The sequence below is a fragment of the Equus asinus genome, chromosome 6 (assembly GCF_041296235.1).
Source record: "Equus asinus isolate D_3611 breed Donkey chromosome 6, EquAss-T2T_v2, whole genome shotgun sequence".
NCBI classification, from domain to species: domain Eukaryota; kingdom Metazoa; phylum Chordata; class Mammalia; order Perissodactyla; family Equidae; genus Equus; species Equus asinus.
In genome coordinates, this window is record NC_091795.1 from 49847799 (window position 1) to 49875698 (window position 27900).

Consider the following 27900-nt stretch of genomic DNA (forward strand, 5'->3'; position numbering starts at 1 on the left):
AAACCTCAGCTTTCCACAGAAAAACCGCTTTAAAGTTTCCTATGGGTAGAATCTAGGAAGCAGTAAAAGAAGTATTCCAAGTGATCTTAATTGTAGCAAGTTCAAAAGGACTCTCAAATTATTCAGACTTTATAGACCATGAAATACCCTCATGTCCTTGCATTGTTACAAATTTCTATGTCTCCCAAAAAATACTGCACATTAAGGTCCAGTTGTACCCAAAAGTATAAAACAATGAATACTGAAATATTCTGTCATTTAGAACCATGAATATATAATAGCTTCTGTAACTTACAAAAATGGAACTTACCTTAAAAAGCGTCACAGTGATTTCAATGTTTTCAGGAACAGGCCACACTACAACCCCACGGTATGGATTTTTTATTCCAGGTTGCCAGCTATGAGCCTACCAGAATAAAAATAATGGCTTCAATTTGAAGTACAGGAAATGCAATGTTAATAATTTACAAAAATATATTGACTCTATTTAACTATCCATTAGAGCTGTCTCCCTGAAACAAAAATGATTAGTCAAATAAAACTTTTCAAGTATTAAACTTGAGCCATGACAGTTCTAACACGTGGGAGCTACCAACTACTATCTGTAAACAAATCTGCACCCTCTCCCTGACCCAGACACATAAAAGAAGATGAAACAATGAGATGTCTCATACTTTCAAAAGCTATTCCTGACTGGTAAAAATCTCCTAATAGGAAAGATATTTTAAAAATTATTTTTGTGATCTAGGAATTTAAATGCAAATTCATTCTTTAAAAGGAAAAACTAATTGTATACTTTGCATTTAAGTTCATTTTCCACTAAACTGTAATGTTTTGGGGCAAGTAAAGGATGTAGTTTTCCCAATTAATATTTCTAGTATTTATAGTTTTAAAGATTTTTTCCTTGTAAATCTTGATTATGAAAGTTCTCTAAGGAAACCCCCCCCAAATCTGGGGGTCACCACTATAGTTCTTCCTTTGTGGTGGCATTTCCAGCCAAAACTGATAGAAGATGGTATGCCAAGACACCTCAACTAAGTCTTCATCTCGATGGGCTGCAGGATTGTCCATGGACATGCATGAAGTGGATAATGAAAGCTAACACTTGTACTTTGTACATGTCAGTCTATACTTAGAATTTACTTATGTTCAACTCATTTAATCTGCATAAGAATCCTATGAGGTAGCCATTGTTTGTTTATTAATTCATTAATTCACTCACTCAATGATACTATCTGCCCAGCACTGTCTAGGCACTGGAGTAGTAAAAAAACAAGCTGCCTTAGTGGAGTTTACAGTATAGGAGGAAGAGACAGATAAACAAAATTATTAAGTAAAATACACAGCATGTTAGGTGGAGATAAGAGCTGTGGAGAAAAATGAAAGGGAAGAAGGATGGAAGGGGGAAGAGAAAGTAACAATTTTCAATAGGGTAATGAGAGAAAGTGTCATGAGAAGGTGACACTTGAGAGAAGGCCTTAAGGAGGTAGAGGAATCAGATATGTAAACACATGGGAAGAGCCTTCTAGGGAGATGGATCAGCAACTGGAAAGGTACTAAGGCAGTTAGATAATCAGAAGACCAATGTGGCTGGAGCAGAATGGTTAAAGACGAGGGCAGTAGGAGACAAGGGCAGAGAAATAATGGAGGGTCCAATCATATAAGGCTCTGGTAAACCACTGCAAAGAATTTTCTGGCTTGTAATTTGAGTGCGATGGGAAGTCATTGGAGGGTTTTAAGCAGAAGAATGATGACCTAAGTTATGTTATAGCACACTCACTCCAGCTAATGTATCAAGAATAGGCTCCAGATATAAGAAAGGAAACAGGGAGACCAAGTAAGAAGCTACTGCAACAATCGTGGGAGAGGTGATGATGACTTGGCTTGGGGTGGTAGAAAAGTGGTACAAAGTGGTCAGATGTGTGATATATTTTCATATTTTCAAGATAGAATCAACGAGATTTGCTGTCTGACTGTAGGAGAGAAAGAAAGCAGCCAAGGCTGATTCTAAGGCTTTTGCCCTTGAGCAACTAGAAGAAAGGAACTGCTATTAACAGATAAGAGGCAAGACCGCAGGAGGAGCAGGTTTGGGAAGTAAGATTGGGAACTCAGTTTTACACAAGTTAAATCTAATGTGTCTGTGAGATATTCAAGTGTAGATGTTCAAATAGGCAGCTGGATATTTGTACTTGGAGTTATAAATTTGGGAATCATCAGCATACAGGAGAAACTTCAAGCTTAAGAGCGGATGTGATCCCAAAGGAGTGAGTTCAGACAGAGAATATAAAGGCCTTGGAGCACAACAGTAACAGGAAATGAGGAGGAATCAGCAAAGGAGGGCCAGTAAAATAGAAGGAAAACCTCCTATTTTCAGGCATGTGGCATCCTGAAAATCTAACGAAGAAAATGTTTCAAGAAGAAAGAAACAATCACCTGTGCCAAATCTTGGCAATAGGTCAAATAAGATGAGGCCGGGAAAATGACCACTGGAATTAAAGCAGAAGCCATTACTGACTTCACATGAACAGTTCCAGTGGAGTGATGAGCGCAAATGCCTGAATGGATTGGAACAGGTTCAAGAAAAAACAGGAGGAAGGAAATTGAGGATAGCAAGTAGACTCTTCCTCTGAGGTGTTCTGCAGAAAGAGAAAGAGAGAAATAGGTTGTTGCTAGTGGAAGAAACAGTGTCAGAAGAGAATTTTTTTCTTCTTCTTCTTCTCCCCAAAGTCCCCCAGTATATAGTTGTATATTCTAGTTTTGAGTGCCTCTGGTTGTGTTATGGGGGACGCTGTCTCAGCATGGACTGACAAGCACTGCCATGTCTGAGCCCAGGATCCAAACCAGTGAAACCCTGGGCCACTGAAGGGGAGCACGCGAACTCAACCACTCGGCAACAGGGCCGGCCCCTAGAAGAGAATTTTTTTAATAAGAGAAAATTATTTTTATACTGATGGGAAATATCCAGTTAAGAGGGAAAATTTAATGACGCAGAAGAGAAAAAATTGCTGAAGTAATGTCCTTAACAGCACAAACGGATATTAGTCTTTGCTGGGAGTACAGACCATTCTTCCATAATAACAAAAAAGAAGTTATAGTATATGAGTGCAGATGTGTGTCAGGGAGCACATTAAACAGATGAGGAAACTGAGGAACAGACTTACCCAAGATCACACAGCAAGTAAGTAGCAGAAGTTGGATTTGAATCTAGGAAACGGAACTGAGAAGGGATCAAGATCATGAAAACTTATGTCTATGCACATTTTATCATATATTGTTAGTTAAAATACCAGCAGAAGATACAGGTTTAGCAGCGTCCTCTCGCTCCAACCCATAACTTTTCAATAATTCTCCCTCTGTTCTCTTTCCATTGCCCCCCACTTACAAAACTTCAGGTAAGAAAAGTGAAGTAGAGACTCACTACAAGAGACTTAGCACGCCAGAGCCAAAGGTAAAGAACTGAGTTTTGTTAATTAAAAAACATCTCCAAAGATTCCTCTATTCCCCTGCCTATTTCCATGCCTGTTAACAGTTCTAGAATAAAGACTCCACAAAGTAAACAACCTCCATTTTGAGAAGTAAATTTATGCCCACCTTAGATAAGCCTTAATCAAAACTCTACTCTACATTCTCTAGATATTCTACATACATAATTCTGAAGATTTATGAGAACGCTAATTCTCATAAACTGTGACGGTAGATCAGGCTGTTTCTCTCTTGTCTCTTCAAACTTCCCATAATTGTATTTTCATAGCCTCCCCATACAATAGAAACATAAGAAAGAGTATAATAACTGAAATTTTTCTATTAACCACAGCAGAAAAGATAGAATATTTGTAAAATTCTTAATGAAAAAATGACCATCAAAGAATTTTAGACCTGAAGATATCCTTAGGAGATCTAATCCAGGTCCAGATGAGGAAATTGAAGCAAAGAGTATGTGGCTCGCCTGAACCCATACTAGTATGTAATCAGTAGGAGAACCAACTCCATGATTTCTAGGTTCAGAGTTCTTCACCCAAATAACATCATAGCCAGCTCTATTCCTGATTCACACAATAGTCAAGAAAAAAGTCTTCTATCCCTAAGGTCTTAACATTTATGTGTAAGACACAGAGATCAAAAGTGAGAAAAGCAGAGACTGTAGAGACCACCTCACAACTGGGCAGAGTTAGGAGATGGTGATATCAGATAATTTCCTCAGGTACCCTAATGTTGGTCCTCTAAATGATCTCTTTCAATCCTCAGTCTTGGATCAGGGAATGGTAATTAGATGGCTGAACAAACAAAAATACAACTGCTTAACAAACTAAAATCCTTCTTTTTTTTCTTTAAATAAAAAGAGATGGAAGGGTGCTAGTTCCCAAGTTGCTAGCAGGCTGCCTTTTTCTTACCATTCTATCCAGCATCTCTCTCCCCAAGAACAAAGGCCCAACTGAGTTAAGAGCTCTGGCTTTCTGATATTCCTTTTAGCGACTGTACAACCTGGCTAAGTTAGGACACTGTAACAACATCAATTAGTCCAGCTGAGTAGCTGGCAATGCCAGCTTTATAATGTTAGCTAATTATTATATACTAGGCAGAAAACAGGACCAGTAAATTTTACTGGAGAGGAAATCAGAGACATATATACTGGCAAACATGAGAAAAAACCAGTCTTCTTACTTTCAAAGACCTTACTATAACTTCTACCTTAAATAGAATTCAAGAATCTGAAGCTAGAAAAAGAATGGAGTCTAATACAGGTAACTAAAAATAGCTATGGTAATAAACATCTAATTGTACAAATCCACAGAGACAGTCATTCAGATTCTCAGGAACTTGATTTAGAAAAAGCACAACATACTGGCAAACACCAGCTCTACAATAACTCTGATCAGTTTTCATTCAGAGTAACAGAAAGGATTTCCCTAAAAAATAATTAGGTGGAGAGAGACACATACAGCTATTTAGCTCCTGAGCACAGTCAGGAAAGGCAGGTTATTTAATCATTTGCCAGCATTCTAGCACAGACAATGGTAGAAAGGATTAGGCCACATTATTCCGTTCTACTCATCCAATTTTTCTCACTTTTTAATCACATCACAGATCCTTCGGCATCTGCCAAAGGCAGACCTAGGAAAAAGGTAAACATGTCTCAATTTTGGGTATTGACTCTATAAAATGCCTTATTTTCTAATTATTTCATGTCATGTCTTACTTAAAAGACTTGTAACTAATATGGAACTAAACAGAGAGTAAGCATTCACTCGCCATTTCTGATTCCTACAAAATCGAAGTATTTCACTGAAAGTTTATTAATTGTCATACAGCAGTTAAATTGATAATTTTCATTTTATAAAACTGCATATATCCATACGTTTAAGATGTCACATGTACAGTTACCTTAGAGTTGCCAACGTCACTGCCATAAAGCAAAGCTCTGCGACTGTACCCACCCCCTCCTGATATCACAGCACATCGTAAAAGGCTGAGGTACAACCACAGAGCAAGGAAGTAAACGTGGTAATGCCATCAAAAAGCTGGTGAGGACTTCAAAGTCCTCTTCACTCTTTGGAATTCTCCCCTCTCTCTGCAAGCTCACACTTCTAGTTCAAAAACTGGATTTACGCCAACAGACTACTCAACCATAATTTTTATGGTTTATCATAATTGCCCTGCTTCCTTTCTATTTGCAGAACTCTTTCTCATATATGAAAGTACAAGGAAATATTACAGGTCGAAAATATAATGCCCTAAAACTAAAAATGTATGCTTTGAAGAAAATGCCATTCACTATGTAAAGCAACTAGACCTTTCTTATATTGCTGGTGGGAGTACGCTTAAAAGTTAACTCTGTCTACCCAGCAATTCCATGCCCAGGTATTTGCCCAAGAGAAAATACCTTCCCCCAAAATACTAAAACAGTAATGTTTACAGCACATTTATTCACAATGGTGAATATTCAGAATATTCACTGGAAACAAACCAAATTTTCATCAACAGGGTTATAAATAATCAAATTGTTTATATTCACATGATGGAATACTACTCAGCAATGAAAAAAATAAACTACTAATAGTCACAACACCATGAATAAATCTCAAAAACACTATGTTGAGCAAAAGAAACCAGACAGAAAATAGTCCTACTGTATGATTCCATTTACAAGAAATTCAAGAAGAGACAAAATCAGTCTATGGTGATAGAAAATCAGAATAGTGGTTGCCTCTGAGGGTTGGGAATTGACTGGAAGAGGACACAAAGGAAAAAGGTGATGAAAATAGTCTACACCTTGATAGCAGTGGTAATTACATAAGTAGACACTGATCAAAACTTATTAAACTGTATAACTGAGATCTGCGCCTTACACTGTGTGTGCATTTTAGCTCGATAAAAATAAAATTTGAAAGATGTCCTTAATAAAAAATTTTAAATTCTGAAATTCAATTCAATTTAAATTCAATTTAATTTTAATTAAAATGAACACATTTTTCTTTATATAGGTCTACATAGGGAAAAACCAACATCCAATAAACATGCCTGTAGTTACTGTGTACTTATAAAAATACACTCATACTTACTTACCTATAGAATTGAATTTTAAAAATATCTGTAGAGTTGTTATTGAACATTTTAAAATTCTATTCTACTCGTAAAACTATATGTATAAAAAATTAAAACCTTTGAAAAATCCAACTCCTCCTCTTTTGCATCCCAGCAATTGACTCATCATCCCTTAAGTGTGCCTTAACCTTCATCCTCTTGGAATCTGAATAAAGTAATCCTAGGTAAAATTTTGTAAGAGGAACCTATTTAATCATTAATTCATGATACCTAAGTATAGAGAACTTAAATAACTATTATGTTACTCAAGGCTACCAACCCAAGATCAAAAGTCAGGTACTTGGCTCCCATTTTAAGGACTGCAGTATCAAAATTATAGTGTCTGATCAATCACTTTAGTAAATTAGATAATCAGAAATAACCCAAAAAACACAATTACAACAAAAAGAATAAAATACCTCGGGGTGAACTTAACTAAGGAAGTGAAAGACCTATACAATGAAAATTACAAGGCTTTTCTGAAAGGAATGGATGACGACATAAAGAGATGGAAAGACATTCCATGCACATGGATTGGAAGAATAAACATAGTTAAAATGTCCATTCTACCTAAAGCAATCTACAGATTCAACGCAATCCCAATCAGAATCCCAATGACATTCTTTACAGAAATAGAACAAAGAATCCTAAAATTCATATGGGGCAACAAAAGACCCCCAAATTGCTAAAGCAATCCTGAGAAAAAAGAACACAGCTGGAGGCATCACTATCCCTGACTTCAAAACATACTACAAAGCTACAGTAATCAAAACAGCATGGTACTGGTACAAAAACAGGTGCACAGATCAATGGAACAGAATTTAAAGCCCAGAAATAAAACCACACATCTATGGACAGCTTATCTTCGACGAAGGAGCTGAGGGCATACAATGGAGAAAAGAAAGTCTTTTCAACAAATGGTGCTGGGAAAACTGGAAAGCCACATGTAAAAGAATGAAAATTGACTATTCTTTTTCACCATTCACCAAAATAAACTCAAAATGGATCAAAGACCTAAAGCTGAGACCTGAAACCATAAGACTTCTAGAAGAAAATGTAGGCAGTACACTCTTTGACATCAGTATTAAAAGGATCTTTTCGGACACCATGCCTTCTCAGACAAGGGAAACAACAGAAAGAATAAACAAATGGGACTTCATCAGACTAAAGAGCTTCTTCAAGGCAAGGGAAAACAGGATTGAAACAAAAAAAAAAAAAACAACCCACTAACTGGGAAAAAATATTTGCAAGTAATACATCCGACAAAGGCTTAATATCCATAATATATAAAGAACTCACACAACTCAACAACAAAAAATTAAACAACCCGATCAAAAAATGGGCAGGAAACATGAACAGACATTTGTCCAAAGAAGATATATGGATGGCCAATAGGCACATGAAAAGATGTTCATCATCGCTGATCATCAGGGAAATGCAAATCAAAACTACACCAAGATATCACCTTACACCCATTAGAATGACAAAAATAACTAAAACAAATAGTAACAAATGTTGGAGAGGTTGTGGAGAAAAAGGAACCCTCATACACTGTTGGTGGGAATGCAAACTGGTGCAGCCACTATGGAAAACAGTATGGAGATTCCTCAAAAAATTAAAAATAGAACTACCATATGATCTAGCTATTCCACTACTGGGTATCTATCCAGAGAGCTTGAAGTCAGCAATTCCAAAAGTCCTATGCACCCCAACGTTTATTGCAGCATTATTTACAATCGCCAAGATGTGGAGGCAACCTTAGTGCCCATCAACAGATGACTGGATAAAGAAGATGTGGTATATATATACAATGGAATACTACTCAGCCGTATAAAAGAACAAAATCGTCCCATTTGCAACAACATGGATGGACCTTGAGGGAATTATGTTAAGTGAAATAAGCCAGATAGAAAAGGACAATCTCTGTATGACTCCACTCATATGAGGAATTTAAACCTGTGGACAAAGAGAACAGATTAGTGGCTACCAGGGTAAAGGGGTGGTGGGGGGTGGGCACAAAGGGTGAAGGGTTGCACCTACAACACAACTGACAGACAATAATATACAAATGAAATTTCACAAGACTGTAACCTATCATTAACTCAATAAAAAATTTTAAAAAGAAAAAGTATAAAAAAAAAAAAGAACCCAAAATATCAAGTAATATTTTAAAATATTCTACACTGGTACCAGAGAAGCTTAATAATTTGACCAAAATTTAAGTTCAACATTTAGGAAAGAAATTTAGAAAACAGACAAACCTTGGAAGACTTCCTTCGGCTTCTTCTTGTCCAAACTACCACCAGTTTATCTGGTTGCCTGTCAAAAAGGAAACAGATTAAGCAAAATTTATCTTAAATCAAATTAATAAAGTTTAGTTATAGTGCCTTTAAAAGGACAAAAATGTCATTTGCTTTAGACTACATAGAGCAGTTACTTTTACAATAAAGCCCTGTAAATTATTCAAATATAGTAGATATTGAACACAGATGTGATCTAATTTAAACAACTAATATTTCATCCACATGTTTTTTCCTAAAAATATTTTAGCAAGTTAATTCATTGGGACAAACCAAGTAAAATAAAATACTTAGAATTGGTGACTATTTTAAAAAGAAAAGCACACATATGTCTTCTCCAAAAATTAATACTATACTTCTAACACATGACCCATTTTAATTTGGAGAAAATAAGCATAAAAATGGCACTTTCAAAATAATTTATATCTATGGGTTATGCTACTTTCACATCTCTCTATCTTATCAACAATGCTTTTGGTTTTCAAAACATTTTTATAATCAATCATCTCAACTATCCACATAAAAACAATATAGTACTGAAAAATAGGCAAGGTACATACTATTATTCCTACTTTATAAGCTTTAAAAACTGGCAAAATTAACCATGACTGAAATACAGGTCTTCTAACTCTCAGACTTCTCTTCTTTTCTTCATCTTCTGCTAATACGAAGTTTAAAAAAAAAAAACTTTCATTTTCAGCTAATATAACTAAGTTCTCTTTAATGCTTAGGGAAAACATTAAGCCTATGATTACCAGTTACTTTACTTAAATTTTTATTTTTAAAAATCTTAGATAAAAGCTTTTTAACCAAGAAATGAATGATGTACTCATCTCGGTGACCTTCACCACTTTCTATGTCTCCTGTATTTTACGCTGGAATCCTTCACTATCAGCAGATGACCTGTCCCTCCTATTTCATTTAACTAAAAAGATACATACACACACACACACACACACACACACACATACATAAAAGGCCACCAGCCATAAACTCCTTACCAATGATTCATCTACAAATCTGTCCAAAGAGAGAGTTGTCCAATGAAAAAAGTATTACTGAGGAACTGACCCAGATTGTAGCTCAGAGAAATAAGGTGATAAAAATACTTAAAAAGAAGACAAGAGACATAGAAGATAGATTGAGAAGTACATACACCTAATGGAAATTCCAGAAGTTTAGAACAGTGGGAATGGCAGAGATAAAGCCAAGAATGTTTCACACTTGAAGAAAGATAGGAGTCCTGAGAGAGAAAATATATATCAATGAACAGAATAAATAAAAATCAATCTATTTCTACAAACCTTGCAATCAAATTACAGAACAGCAAGAATAAATACAAAAATAATAAAAGGAAAGAAAAGACAGGCTACCAACAAAGGAATAATTATACGGACAGCAACTTCTCATGAGCAGCAACAGAGCCCAAAGGACAATGAAGCTAATGACCCTCAAGTGCTATGGGAAAACAGCTGCCACCCTCAAGTTTCATACTGACTAAAAACATACACAGCCAAGCGTTTACAATGTATTTTTTGTTAGTGCCATTGTTGATGCCTCCGAGTGACTGCAACTCCTAGCAACAGTGTGAACAGCAGAGCGGAACCCTGCCGGTCTTTTTGCGCCATCCTCTCACCTTCTGGTGCTGTATCAGACAATGCTCTGCTGCTATTCATAGGGGTTTTGTGGCCAATTTTTTCAGAAGTGGGTGTCCAGGTCCTTCTTCCTAGTCTGTCTGAGTCGGGAAGCTCCGCTGAAACCTGTCCACCATGGGTGACCCTGCTGGTATTTGATATATCGGTGGCATAGCTTTCAGCATCATGGCGACACACAGCTGCCACAGTACGGCAACTGACATACAGGTGTTGTGGTTCCCTGACCAGGAAACAAACCCGAGCCTCAGCAGTGAGATGGCCAATTCTTAACCACTAAACCACCTTACAATGTACAGATCCCAGCTAAAGAAGGGAAGGAGCAGGATGCAAGAAGAAACATAAACATGGTACAATGTTAATGCTTGTTCACTTTAGGTAGGAGAACCTGAGGAAAAGCTGGATAAAAAACAAGAGGAAGGTTCCAATAATGAAACTATTTGACTAAGGAGCCATCTAAACAAATGCATGATGTTTCTGATGGTGACGGTAACCAGCATAGTATACATAGAAAAATGGTGGTTTTCTATAAAGATTAAGTTCAGTTACTGTCGAGTGTCAGGCTTTAAAGACAACAATTGTAAACCAAAACCAGTAGCTTGCTTTGGTGAATCTTCCCAGAGTGAGATGTTGGGAGTAGCAGCCAGATAAACAAGTGCTAAATTACAAGTGAAACAGAAGAAAGTTTCTATGAAACATCAGAATATTAACCTAAGAATCCATACCAATGGAGAAATAAACAAAACTTGAAAATGAAAAACAAAACCTTGTTCAACACACAGAGAAGTAGAATAGGACAAATGACAGTGAAGATGGGGAGCAGTATGGTGACATGATAGATGGAGCTGGGAAGAGGGTGTGATCAATGATGGCAGCTTAACAGTAGAGGGACTGAGAGCCAACAAGGGTAAGCTACCTCGTTGAAAGCATTAGTGCCTTGCTGGAACATTTTACCCTAGATTACCATATTAATCTTTTTATTTGTTCTCATCTCCACATGCCCAACCCAACCTCAACACTTAATTATATTTCTACAGTACTTCTTTAGAAGTGCTACAAAACCTTATGCCTTTTCCTTGTTTATTATCCTATACTGGGCTCTTATACCAAAGGTACTACAAACTGGCACTTGCAGGTTGAATTTGACAGATTTGACCTAAATAATATTCCATTTTATTTTAGATTTAATTTAAACTTCAAAAAACATTTCTTACTTAAATGCCTTTAAACAAGGTCCACGCTGTCCAGATTACTAGAGCCTCCAACACTACCAACTGCCTCACACCTGAGTATCTTCACTCTCTAAGGTAATCTAGAACCTGTATGGATTTGACCCTGTGACACCCTGGCAGCAAGAATACATTCAGGGGCCGGCCCCATGGCCGAGTGGTTAAGTTCGAGCGCTCCGCTAGGGCGGCCCAGGGTTTCGCTGGTTTGGATCCTGGGCTAGGACATGGCACTGCTCATCAGGTCACACTGAGGCAGCGTCCCACATGCCACAACTAGAAGGACCCACAACTAAGAATATACAACTATGTACCTGGGGGCTTTGGGGAGAAAAAGGAAAAAAATAAAATCTTTAAATAAAAAAAAAGAATACATTCATATTCCTGAACGTGGTTTATAAAGCACTTTACCGCCCAACTAACCTGCAAATATCTCATAGGCATCTTGCTTTCCAACCAATCTCTGAGCATTTATTCAATTTCTTCACATCTTTGCATGTTATAACCTTGTTTAACTTCCTCTTTTCTCCCCTTTTCTACCTGATAAACTATTAATTCATCACTTCCTCTGTGAAACCCTGACCATGTCTTATTTCATTCCCACCCCATCCCATATCCCAAACCTCAGAGTTAACTGCACTTCTACTGTATTTCCAGTAATACTCTAGATACATCTCTATTTTAATATTCTATATGCCCCACCTTACATTATTTGCTATTATTTCTATCTCTCTCACTAGACTACGCTCCTTTATCAACCATATCTTATTTATTTACCTTTGCGTTTCTAGCAACTAATAAGAATCTGGTACAAGGTTGAGGCTCAATGAACATTTGCTACTGAATGAACATTAAGTTCCATCCAGGAATTCCCAATTGGTTAATTATAATTGATGAGGTCCAACTAAAGCCAAAAGCTATATAATACATCCTCTCTGCAGCTTATTTGAGCTTTGCAGGGATCCTCACCTTGGCTGCACACTGGAACCTCCTGGGAACCTTTAAAAAATACTGATGCCTAGGTTTCACCTCTGGAGAATCTGATTTAATTGGTCAGGTTTGCAGATTTTTTAAAATTCCACAGGTGATTCTAATCTGCAGCCAAAGTTGAGAACCTCTGCGTTTAATAGGGAGAGTGGCAAGCAATCTCCACAACTCCAAGTTGAAACACCAGCGGGGCATTAGCTGTAATGGTAGTGAGGGTATCACCCCTCTACAACATCGTCCTAGTGTCACCTGCACTTCTCCCTCCTCCTAACTCGGCCTCTCAGCCCCTCTCTCCCCTCAACCCACTCTGATCTCAGTACTTTAGAATAGGGAGGCCTTCTACCATAAAAAAATCAAGAAGAGTGGTCTCCTAATCTATATGCCTGAAGTTCCAAGAATGTAAATAGAACATAAATGACTTATTTGAGAACGCCTCCATATAGAGCTAAACTTTTTTGTGATTTAAGTAATGTCCCATTTTTTAAATGTCTTTACTAGATATCAGTCCACCTTTACATTATCAGGGGCAAAATGAGGCAGAGTTCTAAAAATAAAGAACTGTGCTGTGAGTTATTGTTCTCAATAGAGGAGGACCAATAATCACACAATTAGCTGACCACAATTAATATTTTAAGCATCTGTGCTGTACTAGAAAAGAACCATTAAATATTTACTTACATGCTCCAAAGCGGCTAGGGGCAAAGCAATTGTGAGTTTTATCCAACTACCAAAGAACCTATCATTCTACAACTTTCTTTCTATCAAAATAGTGAAGACAACCTGATGAGCCCAAGTTCCAGAGAGAAATCAACAATCACACATTTAACATCTCTATCCTATCACTATGTTAAGTAACCAGGTAGCCTTATACAGAACACACACACAGGTATATAAACACATATACATATATATTTATATAGAGATATTTACATATATAAACATTTTATATACATACACATAAAACGTACACACAATTTCTGTAAAATCTATCTAAAGGACTCCATTGGAAAATGTGAAGCGTTTTGGTGGGCTTATTCAGGGAAGAAAACTTTACATTTAAAAATAAAAATTTAACACCTTCTATCCTACATCCAGAGTCCTTAAAAAGGAACAAGTTGAATCTGAAGATGGCAAGACTTGTCTCAAATTATGGTCCTGATGCTGAATTCTGGAGAGCAGGAAGCAAAGGACAGAAACAGACAGGAAAAAGGAAAAGATAAGAGAGCTAAAATAAACCACGTTATAAAGCAGTAAGCTCTGTTTCTCTGGTCTGCAGCTAAATTTCATGCCCTCCTCTTTGCCACTAGTGAGGTACTATGCATCAGTGTAAGTTCAAAGAAAAACATTTCTGGCTTAAATTTAGACTTCTTTACTCCTTTCCATTTTCACGCGTGTTACAAGTGTGAGGTGAGGAAAAATCCACAACTGCCACATAAAAACCAGTCTCACTACCTTCCAGAATCATAATCAGCTTTCAACAAATATTTTACTGAATGTTCATTATGTTTCTGGCACTATGCTGAGCAACAAAGATACAAAGACGAAAGATAAGCCTTGATCCTCTGAAAGTTTACAGTCTCGTGGGGAGACAGACAATTTAACCAACTACCCCAATCCAGACACAACCTTGGGGAGCAGGAAGAAGACAAAAAGACCTTACACAGAGAAGGATCTATTTATAAATATCTCAGGAAATATGCACACTGACAAAAAGAACCAGCCCAACCACTGAGATGACTTAATTTAGAATCTGTAAAAAAACTATAATTTACCACAGTTTAAATATAAAGTCTGACAAAAGATGAATAAGTACAGTACATCTGTCTACAAGGAAATTATATAGCCATTAAAAATATTTTCTAAGAACATTAACAAGCATGGAACAATGCCTGGGATTTAACGTTGTTTATCCAATACAGATTTTAATTTTTTTTCTATATTATACAATAAAAGAAGACACCAGGAGGAAACATCTCAAAATGCTAACTGCGGTTACTATTAGGAAGTAAAATTATATATCATTCTAAGAATTTAAATTTAAGTTTCTGTATTTCCTGCAATTAATTTATATTACTTTATGTCGGGGAGTTATTTAAATGTGGGGAGAAGTTATTGAAAATAAAACAATAACACTTTTAAGTTTGAAATTAAGTACGAAGAGAGTTAAATAATTAATTTTTAAAATTTCACTGAATTTAAAGAGCTCTCAGACAGCTGAATTAATTTGTTTCTAAGTCAGAAGAAGTGGAAGAGGTGTGTCTTTTGTCTTAAGTTAACATAAATGTTCCCCAAGGTCTGATCTGGCCCTAGGCAAAATTTTGAAATAGACCCCATTTGCCTCTGGTATCCTCCCCTCCTTTATCTGCAGCCCTTCCAATTCCTGGGCCATTCTTCCTTGGGCATGTAAAGTCAATATGACTTTACATTACAGGCCTGAGCAATAACAATATGACAAATGCTTTTCAGATCACTCATTCTCCTCCACATCAATTAAAATTCTCCTTTCTCTAGGGTATCTTAGGAGGGCATTAAAAGGAAAGAAATCTGGGGAAACAATTTGTATTAATTTAGGAGATATGAATTTGTAAAAGAACTCTCAAAGATGACACAGTATAGAGGAGAGAATACTAGACTGGAGGTTAGGAAACTTGTTTTCTTAGTTCTGGCACTGAGTCACCTTAAGCATGTCTCTCCATTATCAAAGAAAGAGACTGCACTAAGACCTCAGCTAGTTCTAAAACACTACGGTTCAGTGACTGTGAGATTAAATGACTCTAACTGGTTAAATATTTGACGGCTTAAAATGAAATGAGAAATTCAGGAAGAGTGTAAAGAATTGTGGCACAGAGTCACTTGCCTCCTGTCTTCTGACAATCTAGAGGTAGCTAATATTACCACCTTTGAACAATATTATGAAAGTGGAAGTAACATTTTTTAGCAGAGCAGTAAACTGGACACCAAAGATTCATGCTCCTTGTCCAAAGCATAGTGTTAATCCAGGGAGGTGTTGCAAGAAGCCCTTCATCCCCATCTTGCCCAAACAACACCACCACCACCACCATGTTGACATTGAGATGGAGCCTCATGATACTTCTTACCACTGGAATGTGAGAAGTGATATGTGTCACTTCTGGAGTAAAATGGTTAATAAATGAGTAAGCCTTCTTTATACCAGCTGAATGGAGAGGATTCTAGAACACAGAGGAGGGCAGAGTCATAAGATAAAAGGTGTACAAGCCCCTGAATGACCACATGGAAGGCCAGTCAACCTGGAACACTCTCTCCAGACTGAGAAGTGAGCAAGAAATAAACTTTTATTAGGTTAAGCCACTTTGATTTCTGGGTGTGTCTGCTACAGTAACTTCTCAATGTTCTAGAAAATTCAGTAAATTAAAAACACAAACACATATAACAATAAAACAGTTGCTGTCTTGTAGAAGCTTGCACCAAAAAGTGCTGAAATCAAATTTAACCTTTTTATGTCCTATTGGTTTTCATTGGTATTCATATGAAATCAATATTTCCAAAGATAAAAGACAGCTATCCCTCAAAACTTAGTAATTAATATTTAAGCCACTGAGCTTTGCCTAAATTAAAAATAAGGAATCATAAGTCTTCAGAACACAAAAAGTACAACATATTCCTCTCACCACAGAAGGTAGGATATGCTTACAGTAAGAAAAAGCTCAAAATATTAACCCTGAAGTTAATGTGAATAGGCACTTCACTAAATAACAAGGTTATTCTTTTAGGGGAAAGGGCTCTTAGCCATGACTGAACATTTCATGGTGGGATGCTGTGAATATTGAAACAAAAGGAGGAAAATTGTCTTATCACAGAAATACTCTATTTCCCAAGTAATTATTTTTATCCTTCAGTAGGTACATCTACCTCCTATTGTACTGTCACTGCTGTAGCTCCAGTTAATTATACTCCTTTATGCTTACTTCACAAGAGTTATTTAGCAAGCTGTAATAATTAATTCAATAGAAAAAAAATTACACAAGACAAAGTACACATATATAGGATATATTTCTTTTCTATAAAAATGAAAGGACAGTTCTAATAATGAGAGATGCACATCTTCGTCACTTAAAAGTACTATATGTTTATTTTTAAATTATATTTGGCATCTTCCTATCATCTCTAAAGTATTTTCACACAGTGATTGCTCTTGGTTAAAAACACTTAACTGGTAATGCGTATGGACTTTTGCTGACAGATTTCTAATACTTATATCTAAGTGTTTAGGGACAGCACCACCCAAACTGAGGAAGCACAGTTTGGCATACTCGAACTGAGTGTACTTTTTGACAGGCCATCAAAAAAATACATACTGTACTATTTGCTGTACTAACCAATACTATAAAGGGTTTATGAGGAGATTTCTGAGACAAATAGCATTATAATCAACCATTGCTATATCACGTGTGCAACACTGGTCACCCCAAATAATACTTCCTACTTTCTTTATTGTTTTATAGAATCAGCCATAATGCTTTAATTTAGTATATTAGTTACTCCTTTTTTTCTAGTCCTGTTGGAATAAGCCTCACATATTACGCACAGAAACATCAGAATTCCCGAGTTATGTACCTGGCTCCTTGGAATTGAGGTTAGTACATCACTCAGACCATCCCCAAGCCCTCCTAAACAATCATATTTACCATTTCCTTTCACCACACTTCTGTAATTGCTGCAATTGTGTGTCTGGACGATTACATTCGTCTGTCTTGTTTCTATCTGACTTCAAGGTTCTCAAGAGATACCCTGGTATTGACAAAGCATTCATTGGGAGGGAAGCAGGGAAACAGAATATGATGGATAAAAGAATCATATAAAGACACACAGATCTGGTTTTGAATCCTGATTCCCCTTCTGGTTGTATCATCTAAGCCTCAGAGCTTCCTCATCTGTGAAACGAGAACCTCACAGGACCAATGTAAAGATCAGTTAAGATAATGCAAATAAAGTGCTTTAGCTTACTGCCTGTCCTTCAAAAGATTCTCAAATAATGTTAGCAACCATCCCATGTATATTGTTGAGGCCCAGAGTAGGTCATTCCAAAATATTCCACAATAGCATACTGATTATTTTGAATTAAAGTTACTTGAGAAGCAAGAAGGGCATTCTGCCCCTCCTGTCTCTGTTCCCCCTGAAAGCGGGACGTAAATCTCCCCTGTGAAAGGTGCTCTCCCCGCATCCTTATCCCCAAAGTCAGGGACTCAGGGTCGAGAACCCTGCAGAAACAAACCTTGCTAATTTACTACCCCAAGCCGAAACTCCACTTAAATTCCTTAGTAATTACATACCTCAAATCTAAGTGTCTTTGTCCTGTCATTCCTCACAAATTTATTGTTTCTTTGTGTAAAAGAAAACACTGCTGCTTTGTTCACTCTCCAAGCATCACTTCTCCATGATCTGCAATACCTACATATTAAACTGGGTTTTTCTCCTGTTAATCTGATCTTGTATGAATTTTATTATTAGTCCAGCCATAAGAACACGAGAAGGGTAGAAAGGAGATCTTTCCCCCGCCCTGACAACGTGTGTAGAGCTTCCAAATAGCTTTGTGTGGTCACTCTCTCAAATATGAACAGACAGTGAAAGCTCATCTGAGAAAAGCTTCTAATATAAAAGGCAAGTGGCTAAAAAGGAGAAAAAAAGGAACCTGAAGGAAACCAAAGACATTATCACTAATATCCTTAGAAATATAAAAGATAGGGTACCCATGAAAACCACAAAAGGAATATTTAAAGAATAAAAAAGCATTCTGGAAATTATGTCATTATATTTCATTTAGGAAAGCAAAAATTGAAAAGTTGCAAGATAAAGTTGAGGCAATCTTCCAGATCTAGAATAAAGTAAGAGATATTAAAAGGGAAAGAAAAGACAAGAAGTTTAGTTCAATCCAGAAGTTAAATATCTGACTAATCCCCCAGGATGACAGTGAAAAAAGGTCCCAAGATGTCACCTATGCCACAGGCCTAGAGAGAAACCATTCCAAAGTGGAGCAAGACACTGGAGGGCTCCAGAGGAAAAAGGAACTGATGAATCACCAATATTTAACTGTTTCAAAAGGGATTTTGAGAGGATGACAGAAAAGTTTAGGAATAATATGATAGATACATAGGGGAGAAAAGGTAAAAAAAGGTAATTTTTAATGCAAGAAAAACCAAAAGAAAGGAAATGTGACCGTAATATCATAGTGCTCAGCTGCAAACAATACTAAGTCATAATTAATTCTGACCTAGCTCTGGTAGAGCTGACTGGGGAATGGAAAAGATGGGGAAAGAGAGGGGTAAGTGTGCTTTAGGGAGGAGTCGGTAAGACAGCTAAATCCTCAACTACTATATCAGAAAGCTAGCAGAAAAAGTCTGAAGTCAAAAATGTAAAAAAACAGTTGAAAGTATGTTGTCGAACAATGAAATACCACTTCACACCCACCAGGAAGGCTATAATCGAAAAGAGATAATAACAAGTGTTGGTGAAGACATGATGAAATTGGAACCCTCACACATTGCTAGTAGGATTCTGAAATGGTACAGCTGCTATGGGAAACAGTTTGGCAGTTCCTCAAAAAGTTAAACATAGAGTTACCTTGTGATCCAGTAATTTCACTATCCTAGGTTTAGACCCAAAAAGTTGTTCATACTTGTTCATACCTGAAAGTTCATAGCAGCATTATCCATATAGCCAAAAAATGGAAACAATTCAAATGTCCATCAGCTGATCAACAGATAAACAAAATGTGGTATATCCATACAATGGAATATTATTCAGCCATAAAAAGAAATGACATACTGATACAAGTTACAACATGGATGAACCTTGAAAATATTACAATAAGGGAAAGAAGCCAGACACAAAAGGCCATTTATTGTATGATTTCATTTACATGAAATGTCCATAATAGACAAATCCACAGAGAAAAAAGTAGATTCATGGTTGCCAGAAGCTTGGAATGGGGAACAAAGATGGGGATGACCACTAATACGAACAGGATTTCTTTTTTGGGTGATGAAAATATTCTGAATTAGTGATAAGAGTTGCACAACTTAGTGAAAACACTAAAAACCACTGAATTATACACTTTTAAAAGGGTAAATTTTATGGTATATGAATTATAACTCAATAAAAAAACAATAAAAAATATGTTACTAAGAATATAGAGTACAACATCAGAAGAACTGGAGAATTGAAAGTGGTTTTCTATATGGAATGAGAATAAAGTGAGGAAGGATGGGGCAAGGAACTGATGCTTTCTCTGTTGTAAGCTTTGCAGTACACTTTGAATATGTAAACCATTTAAATGTACCACTTTGTAAAACATAAACATTTAAATGGTGACTTTAATTACAAAGAAGAAATTTGGGCCCAGAAATAAAGCCACGCATATATGGTCAATTAATTTATGACAAAGAAGCCAAGAATATACACTGGGGAAAGGATACTATCTTCAATTAATGGTTTTGGGAAAACAGAACAGCCACATACAAAAGAATGAAATTTAAACCCTATCTTACACCACACACAAAAAGCAACTCAAAATGGATTAAAGACTTGAATGTAAGACCTGAAACAATAAAACTCCTAGTAGAAAATATAGCCAATAAGCTCCTTGATGTCCATCTTGGCAATGATTTTTTTTGATATGATACCAAAAGATCAAGCAGCAAAGTAAAAAACCAACAAGTGGGACTACATCAACTTAAAAAGCTTCTGCACAGCAAAGGAAACCATCAACAAAATGAAAAGGCAAACTACAGAATGGAAGAAAATATTTGCAAATTATATATTGGATAAAGGGTTAATACGCAAAATATACAAAGAACTCATAGAAATAAATAGCAAAAAGCCAAACAATCCAATTAAAAAACAAGCACAGGAAATGAACAGTTTTCCAAAGAAGACATACACAGGGCCAACAGGTACATGAAAAGATGCTCAACATTATTAATCATCAGGTAAATGCAAATCAAAACCAAAATGAGATTTTCCTCTCATACCTGTTAGAATGGCTATTATCAAAAAGACAAGAGATAAGTGTTGGTGAGGATGTGGAAAAAGGGAACATTTGTGCACTGTTGGTGGGAATGTAAATTGGGTTAGCCACTAGGGAAAAGAGTAAGGAGGTTCCTTAAAAAATGAAAAATAGAACTACCACATGATTCAGCAAGCCTACTTCTGGGTATATAACCAAAGAAAATGAAACAAGATACCGAAATGATATCTGCACTTCCACTTTATTGCAGCATTATTCACAACAGCCAAGATATGGAAAGAGCCTGTGTTTGTCAACAGACAATGAATAAAGAAGATGTGCTGTGTGTGTGTGTGTGTGCGCGTGTGTGTATACACACAATGGAACATCATTCAGCCATTAAAAACAGGAGGAAATCTTGACATTTGCAACAACATGGATGGACCCTAAGGGCATTACGCTAAGTGAAACAAACCAGAGAGAGAAAGACAAATATTGGATGATCTCACTTATATGTGGAATCTAAAAAAAAATAAACTCACAGATACAGAGAACAGAGTGGTGGCTGTCAGAGGAAGAGATGAAAGGTGGAGGAAATGGATGAAGGTGGTCAAAAGGTACAAACTTTCCATTATAAGATAAATAAGTTCTGGGGATTTAACGTACAGCGTAGTGAATATCGTTAACAATACTGCATTGTGGGGTTTTTTGTATTTTCAAGATCAGCTCTTTATTCATGGTCTGTGCCAATTCAAATACTTTGTGCTACTCATGCGAGTGGTAAAGAAAAAAAGCCATCCCTACTTTAATATGTTATTCCTAGAAAGTCTATTTGTGTCAGTGTTGGAAAGATACAAATAATTTTTATAACCCCGATATCCTGACGCTGAAACACAATGCACAGGAAGCAAACCATTCTCTCATTTTGAAAAGAGAAGAATGAACATAATCTCTGCTTTATGCAATTGCCCAAAGCTATTTTATATAAATAATAAAATAATTTTAACAAATTATTCTAGCAAACCATTTTTATCACACAATTTTTTTATTGAGGTATAACGGACATAAAACATTATATCAGTTTCAGGTATACAACATAATGATTCGATACTTGAATATATTGCAAAATGATCACCACCACAAGTCTAGTGAACATCCGTCACCATACATGGTTACAAAAATTTTTTTCTTGTGATAAGAACTTTTAAGATTTACTCTCTTAGCAACTTTCAAATACACAATACAGTATAATTAACTAAAATCACTATGCTATACATTACATGCCCATAACACACTTATAACGGGAAGTTTGTATCTTTTGACCACTTTCACCCATTTTGCCCACCCCCCCCAATCCCCACCTGTGGGGATTAATCTGTTCTCTGTATTTATGAGTTCAGTTTTGTTCTTTTGTTTTTTAAGATCCCACATATAAGTGAGATCACATGGTACTTGTCTTTCTCTATCTGACTTATTTCACTTAGCGTAACGCCCTCAAGGTCCATCCATGTCACAAATGGCAGGATTTCCTTCTTCTTGTGGCTGAGTAATATTCCATTGTCTATATATATACACCACATTTTCTTTATCCATTCATTCATCACTGGACACTTAGGTTGTGTCCATGTCTTGACTATTGTAAATAATGCTGGAATGAACATGGGGGTGTACATATCTTTTCAAGTTAGTATTTTGGTTTTCTTTGGATAAATACATAGAAGTGGAATTACTGGAACATATAGTGGTTCTATTTTTCATTCATTGAGGAACCTCTGTAATGCTTCCCATAGTGACTATACCAATTTACATTCCCAAGAACAGTGCACAAAGGTTCTTTTTTCTCCACATCCTCATCAACACTTGTTATTTCTTGTCTTTTTGATTATAGCTATTCTAATAAGTGTGAGATGATATCTCATCGTGGTTTTGATCTCAATGACGCTGAGCACCTTTTCATGTACCTGTTGGCTAACAATACTGTTTTGCATATCTGAAAGCTGCTAAGAGATTAGATTTTAAGTGCTTATCACAAGAAAAAAAATCGTAACTATGTAAGGTGATAGATGTTAACTAAACTTATTGCGGTAATCATTTCACAACATATACATATATCAAATCATTATGCTGTATACCTTTAACAATACAATAGTATGTATCAATAAAAAAGTACTTTTAGGCGCCAGCCCATGGCATAGTGGTTATGTTCAGCGTGCTCTGCTTCAGTGGCTGAGGTTAACAAGTTCAGATCCTGGGCGTGGACATACACCACTCGTCAGCCATGCTGTGGCGATGACCCACATATAAAGTGGAAGAAGACTGGCACAGATGTTAGCCCAGGGCTAATCTTCCTTAAGCAAAAAAAGAGGAAGATTGGCAACAGATGTTAGCTCAGGGCTAATCTTCCTCAGCAAAAAAAAAAAAAAAAAAAAATTAAAGAAGAAATTTGTGCAAATATTTGAAGAATTAAAATTTTATTTTAGTTTATTTTTTTTTTGAGGAAGATTAGCCCTGAGCTAACTACTGCCAGACCTCCTCTTTTTGCTGAGGAAGCCTGGCCCTGAGCTAACATCCATGCCCATCTTCCTCTACTTTATATGTGGGACGCCTATCTCAGCAGGGCATGTCAAGCGCTGCCATGTCCGCACCCAGGATCTGAACCAGCGAACCCTGGGCCGCCGAGAAGCAGAACATGCGAACTTAACCCCTGTGCCACCGGGCCAGCCCCTGAAGAATTAAAATTTTAAAAGGGTCTTTGTAGTCACAGAAAAAATTTTCCATGAGTAAAACGGAACATAAAAACCTGGAGTAAAGGGAAAAATTTACATCTGTTGGGTTAGAAAAGAACATGAGATAAAACAGGAAAAAACATTTTTTAAAAGTCATGATCTCAGGGCCAGCTTAGTGGTGCAGTGGTTAAGTTCGCACGTCCCGCTTGGGCGGCCCAGGGTTCAGTGGTTCAGATCCTGGGTGCGGACATGGCACCACTTGGCACGCCATACTGTGGTAGGCGTCCCACATATAAAGTAGAGGAAGATGGGCATGGATGCTAGCTCAGGGCCAGTCTTCCTCAACAAAAAGAGGAGGATTGGCAGCAGTTAGCTCAGGGCTAGTCTTCCTCAAAAAAAAAAAGTCATGATCTCTACCTTTGACTTTTAATTGCTTCGTATGTATTTAAGGAACTGATCAGTCATAAAAGAGTCATTAGCAAATATTTTCAAGAGTTTAAATGAGACTAGTGAGAACGAAGGCAAGTAACGGTTGAAAAATGCTAACTGGTTATAAGCTACAAGAAAATACAATCATTACTTTGAAGATCACTTAAGACCAAAAATATTATTACCCAGCTTGACATTCCTTATTCACCATAAGAGGCTCCTAATTAACTTGATCATTCCCAAAGATACAACACATACACAAAAGATTCACCATCTCTGAGGATATTTTTAAAAAAGAAGAGCAGCAAATACTTGCATAGCATATAATACATGTACTAACATTTAAAGTTCACAAAAACCCCACAAGTAGGTAACGAGTTGCTGCACTGCCCAACACTAGGACGTTTCGTTCACATCCTGTAAGATCTGTCTTACACTCTGCATAGATACTACTACTACCCCTATTTTACAAAAGAGGAAACAAGTATGGCGAGGTTAAGAAGCTTGCCAAGGTGACTCAGATAAGATGTGGAGAATGAGATCTGAAATGAGGCAGCCTAGCACCAAAGTTCGTGCTTCTAACCCACTACTCTGTACTGAAGAACGTATTGCAGCATCTACAAGGAATCTCAGCGATTTTCCAAACATCATTAATATCTTTGAGAGGTTACACTTAGAAAGACAATACTTATTTATCTGTGTAGATTTTAGCCTATTTTAAAAAATTAGTTACATTAGTCACATACTTCATATCTCTAACATCCAACCTATGACAACATTGTCCAAACATGTAAGTTAGTTTGTTTTTAAGACCAATATTTAAACTTTCACAAGGAACATATGTGCATACTTTGGTTTGTGATTCTATCTTTGCCTCTCAGATTGTCAAAAATTGTTGTTCAAAATAGATATTTTCATTTCCAGCTGCTGTAAAATAAACTAATCTGCATCATTATAAAGCTATTTTTGGCTATCCTGATCATCTCTTGTCTATATACAAGTTCAAGAAATTGATCATTTCTCCTCTCTATATAAGTTCAGCCAATAAAATTGTAACAGTAATCACAACAGAACTTTTTAAAAAACATGTAAAACATTTCAAAAATTAGTATTTTAAATCATTTATCATTATCCCATGAGCCAAAAGTAGTATGATCCAAATCCTCTGAGAGGATTTCCCTCCAAGACACTGCCACACAATGATGAGTAAAATTTAAGCCCACTCTTTAGAGTTTGGCATGCTACTGAGAGGATGGAGGAGAAATTACTATATGTGCCTAAATATAAGGTGAGATGCTTTTTTTAAAGGAAAAAGTTGTCTATTCATATCCTTACAACTCAATTATTTTATTATTTTGAACAAAGTACTGTTTAGAGAAGACATATCAGCCTGAAACAAACCCAACCAATATTAGTTTTAAATACTTAGATGGGTATACTAACAGAATAAGTTTAAATACATTAAAGAATATTTAATCAATTTAGTAATTATTCTCAGAAGTATGGTTTCTCAGTTGCAGGATGAATGTCACTATAAACAAGCTTTTTATTTAAAAAAATTTATGAAAGGGGCTGGCCCCGTGGCCGAGTGGTTAAGTTCGCGCACTCCGCTGCAGGCGGCCCAGTGTTTCGTTGGTTCGAATCCTGGGCACGGACATGGCACTGCTCGTCAGACCATGCTGAGGCAGCGTCCCACATGCCACAACTAGAAGAACCCACAACGAAGAATACACAACTATGTACCGGGGGGCTTTGGGGAGAAAAAGGAAAAAATAAAATCTTAAAAAAAAAAAAATTTATGAAAACAATACAGTAAAAAGTTACCATATAGAAATCCAGATATATACATATATGGTAAGTGAGAAAAATTAACGTTTTAATGTTTTATTGTCTAATGTCATGTACTTGTAATCTGGTATGTTTCCAATGACATTATCATAATCAGAATCAAGAAAGAAAGAAGCAGAAGTCAAATGATAAGCTCTAGAAAATTAGGCTACATGGCTCAAAAAGTAGCTTGAGGGAAGATGAAGATACTGATGTCAGAGATACATGTAGAGTTTGAAAAAGCAAATAGCTTTAAAAGAAGCATGACAACTAAATATAACATGTGCTCCTAAATTAAATCTTGGAACAGAAAATTTTTTTTCTCTTGATACAAATGACATTATTGGGAAAATTGGTGAAATCTGAATAAGGTCTGTAGATTAGATAGTAGTATTATACCAATGTTAATTTCCTGATTTTGATGATTATGTTGTGTTTATGTAAGAGGTTGTCTATGGTTTTAGGAAATACACATTGAAGAAAGGATTTAGGGATAAAGAGTCATCATATCTGCAATTTACTCTCAAAGGAATCATTAAAAAAGTATGTATGTGCATACATATGCATATATTTACACACATAGAGAATAATAAAGTAAACAGGGAATCTAGAAGAAGAGTATATGGGAGTTGTTTGTACTACTTCTGCAACTTTCATATATCTGAAATTATAAAAACCAAATAAAAAACCAACAAATAAAAAATCCGTGTCTTAAGAAAACTACTTTAAGAAATTTGGTGGAATTTATTACGTTTTTATATGTATTTAATTTTACTTTATACACTGTGACTTTAAATAATTATGGCTAAATTATTACATTAAATATAAGTAGACATTTGACTATTTCACCTCTATCCCTATTAGTTAGCAAAAAAATATTTTTTTAATGGACCTTCTAATTCAGAAAATGCTGGTAAGAAAGAGAAGAGGAACTAGGGGGAGAATAATCTTATGTTCAGGATCACCTCATATTAAGGCACAAAGAGTAGGCAGCGTCCAGATACACAGCCCCAAGGCTGAAGAAAAGGCCCAGAACTAGCTTCTGCACAGTAAAATAGAAAATAATAGCAGTTCTTCATGGCTTTCAGGCACATAAATAACATCTATTAATCGGCACACAGCTTAAAATAACCTGATTCAATACAGTCTATCATAACCAAAGAAAAACAGAACTGAGCTATTTTTAGCAGTAGCCCCAGCAAGAAGCTGAGTATGTTACATACATCCAATAGCCAAGAGAAGTGTATCTACTTCTAGGGCCAAAACCTTATAGCTCACTTACCACGAAGGGAACTTGATTTTTCAAATACAAAGGAGATATCAAACTTTCTGACCCATATTATACTCACCCACGTAAGAATTATTATTTCATTATCTTTTTTATACTTTACTGCTGCCTAGAGAACAAAATTCAAACTCACTTAAAGCCCTACTCAATTTAACCTCTACCAATCTTCTAATCTAGTTTCCTACATTGTATGCAGTTTACAAATCAGACCAGTCATTGTTCCAAGAACATGACCTGTGCTTTAACTTCTGTGCGCTCCATGTTGCTAAATGTAACTATTTTTTTTTTTTGCTCCTCATTTTATTTGACCTCTTGGCAACACTGACACTTGTCCATTTCTTCCTTTTTTGCAGGTTCATCCTCCTCTACCTAGCCAGGCAATACGGGGAAGTCCTCAAAAATTGGCCCTACCCTTACCTTACACCATATACAAAAATTAAGCCAAGATGATCAAAACTCTGGGCTGGCTCGCTGGTGTAGTGGTTAAGTTCGTGCACTCCACTTTGGCGGCCCAGGGTTCACAGGTTCAGATTCCAGGCACAGACCTATACAGGGCTAGTCAAGCCATGCTGTGGCAGCATCCCACACAGAAAACAGAGGAAGATTGGCACAAGTGTTAGCTCAAGGACAATCTTCCTCAAGCCAAAAAAGGAAGACTGGCAACAGATGTTAGCTCAAGGACAATCTTCCTCACCAAAAACAGAGAAAAAGATAAATAACCTAAATGTAAGAGCTACAACTATAAAACTCTTAGAAGAAAACATAAGGCAAAAATTTCATGACATTGGACTTAGCAATGATTTCTTGGATATGACAAAAGTACAGGTAACAGAAGAAAAAGCAGATAAAGTAGACTTCATTAAAATTAAAAACTTCCGTATATCAAAGGACACTATAAA

General features: G+C 36.3%; 1 protein-coding gene across 24 annotated transcripts in view; it reads right to left on the reverse strand.

Moving 5' to 3' along the window:
- EHBP1 (EH domain binding protein 1) overlaps window positions 1-27900 on the reverse strand; it is a 483620-nt gene that overhangs the window by 262939 nt on the left and 192781 nt on the right. For all 24 annotated transcript variants that reach the window (XM_070512730.1, XM_070512734.1, XM_070512736.1 and 21 more), the window contains 2 exons: window positions 8844-8901; window positions 311-406 (listed from right to left, as the gene is read on the reverse strand). In XM_070512730.1, coding sequence (XP_070368831.1) covers window positions 311-406; window positions 8844-8901 — 154 coding nt within the window. The remainder of the gene's footprint in view (window positions 1-310; window positions 407-8843; window positions 8902-27900) is intronic.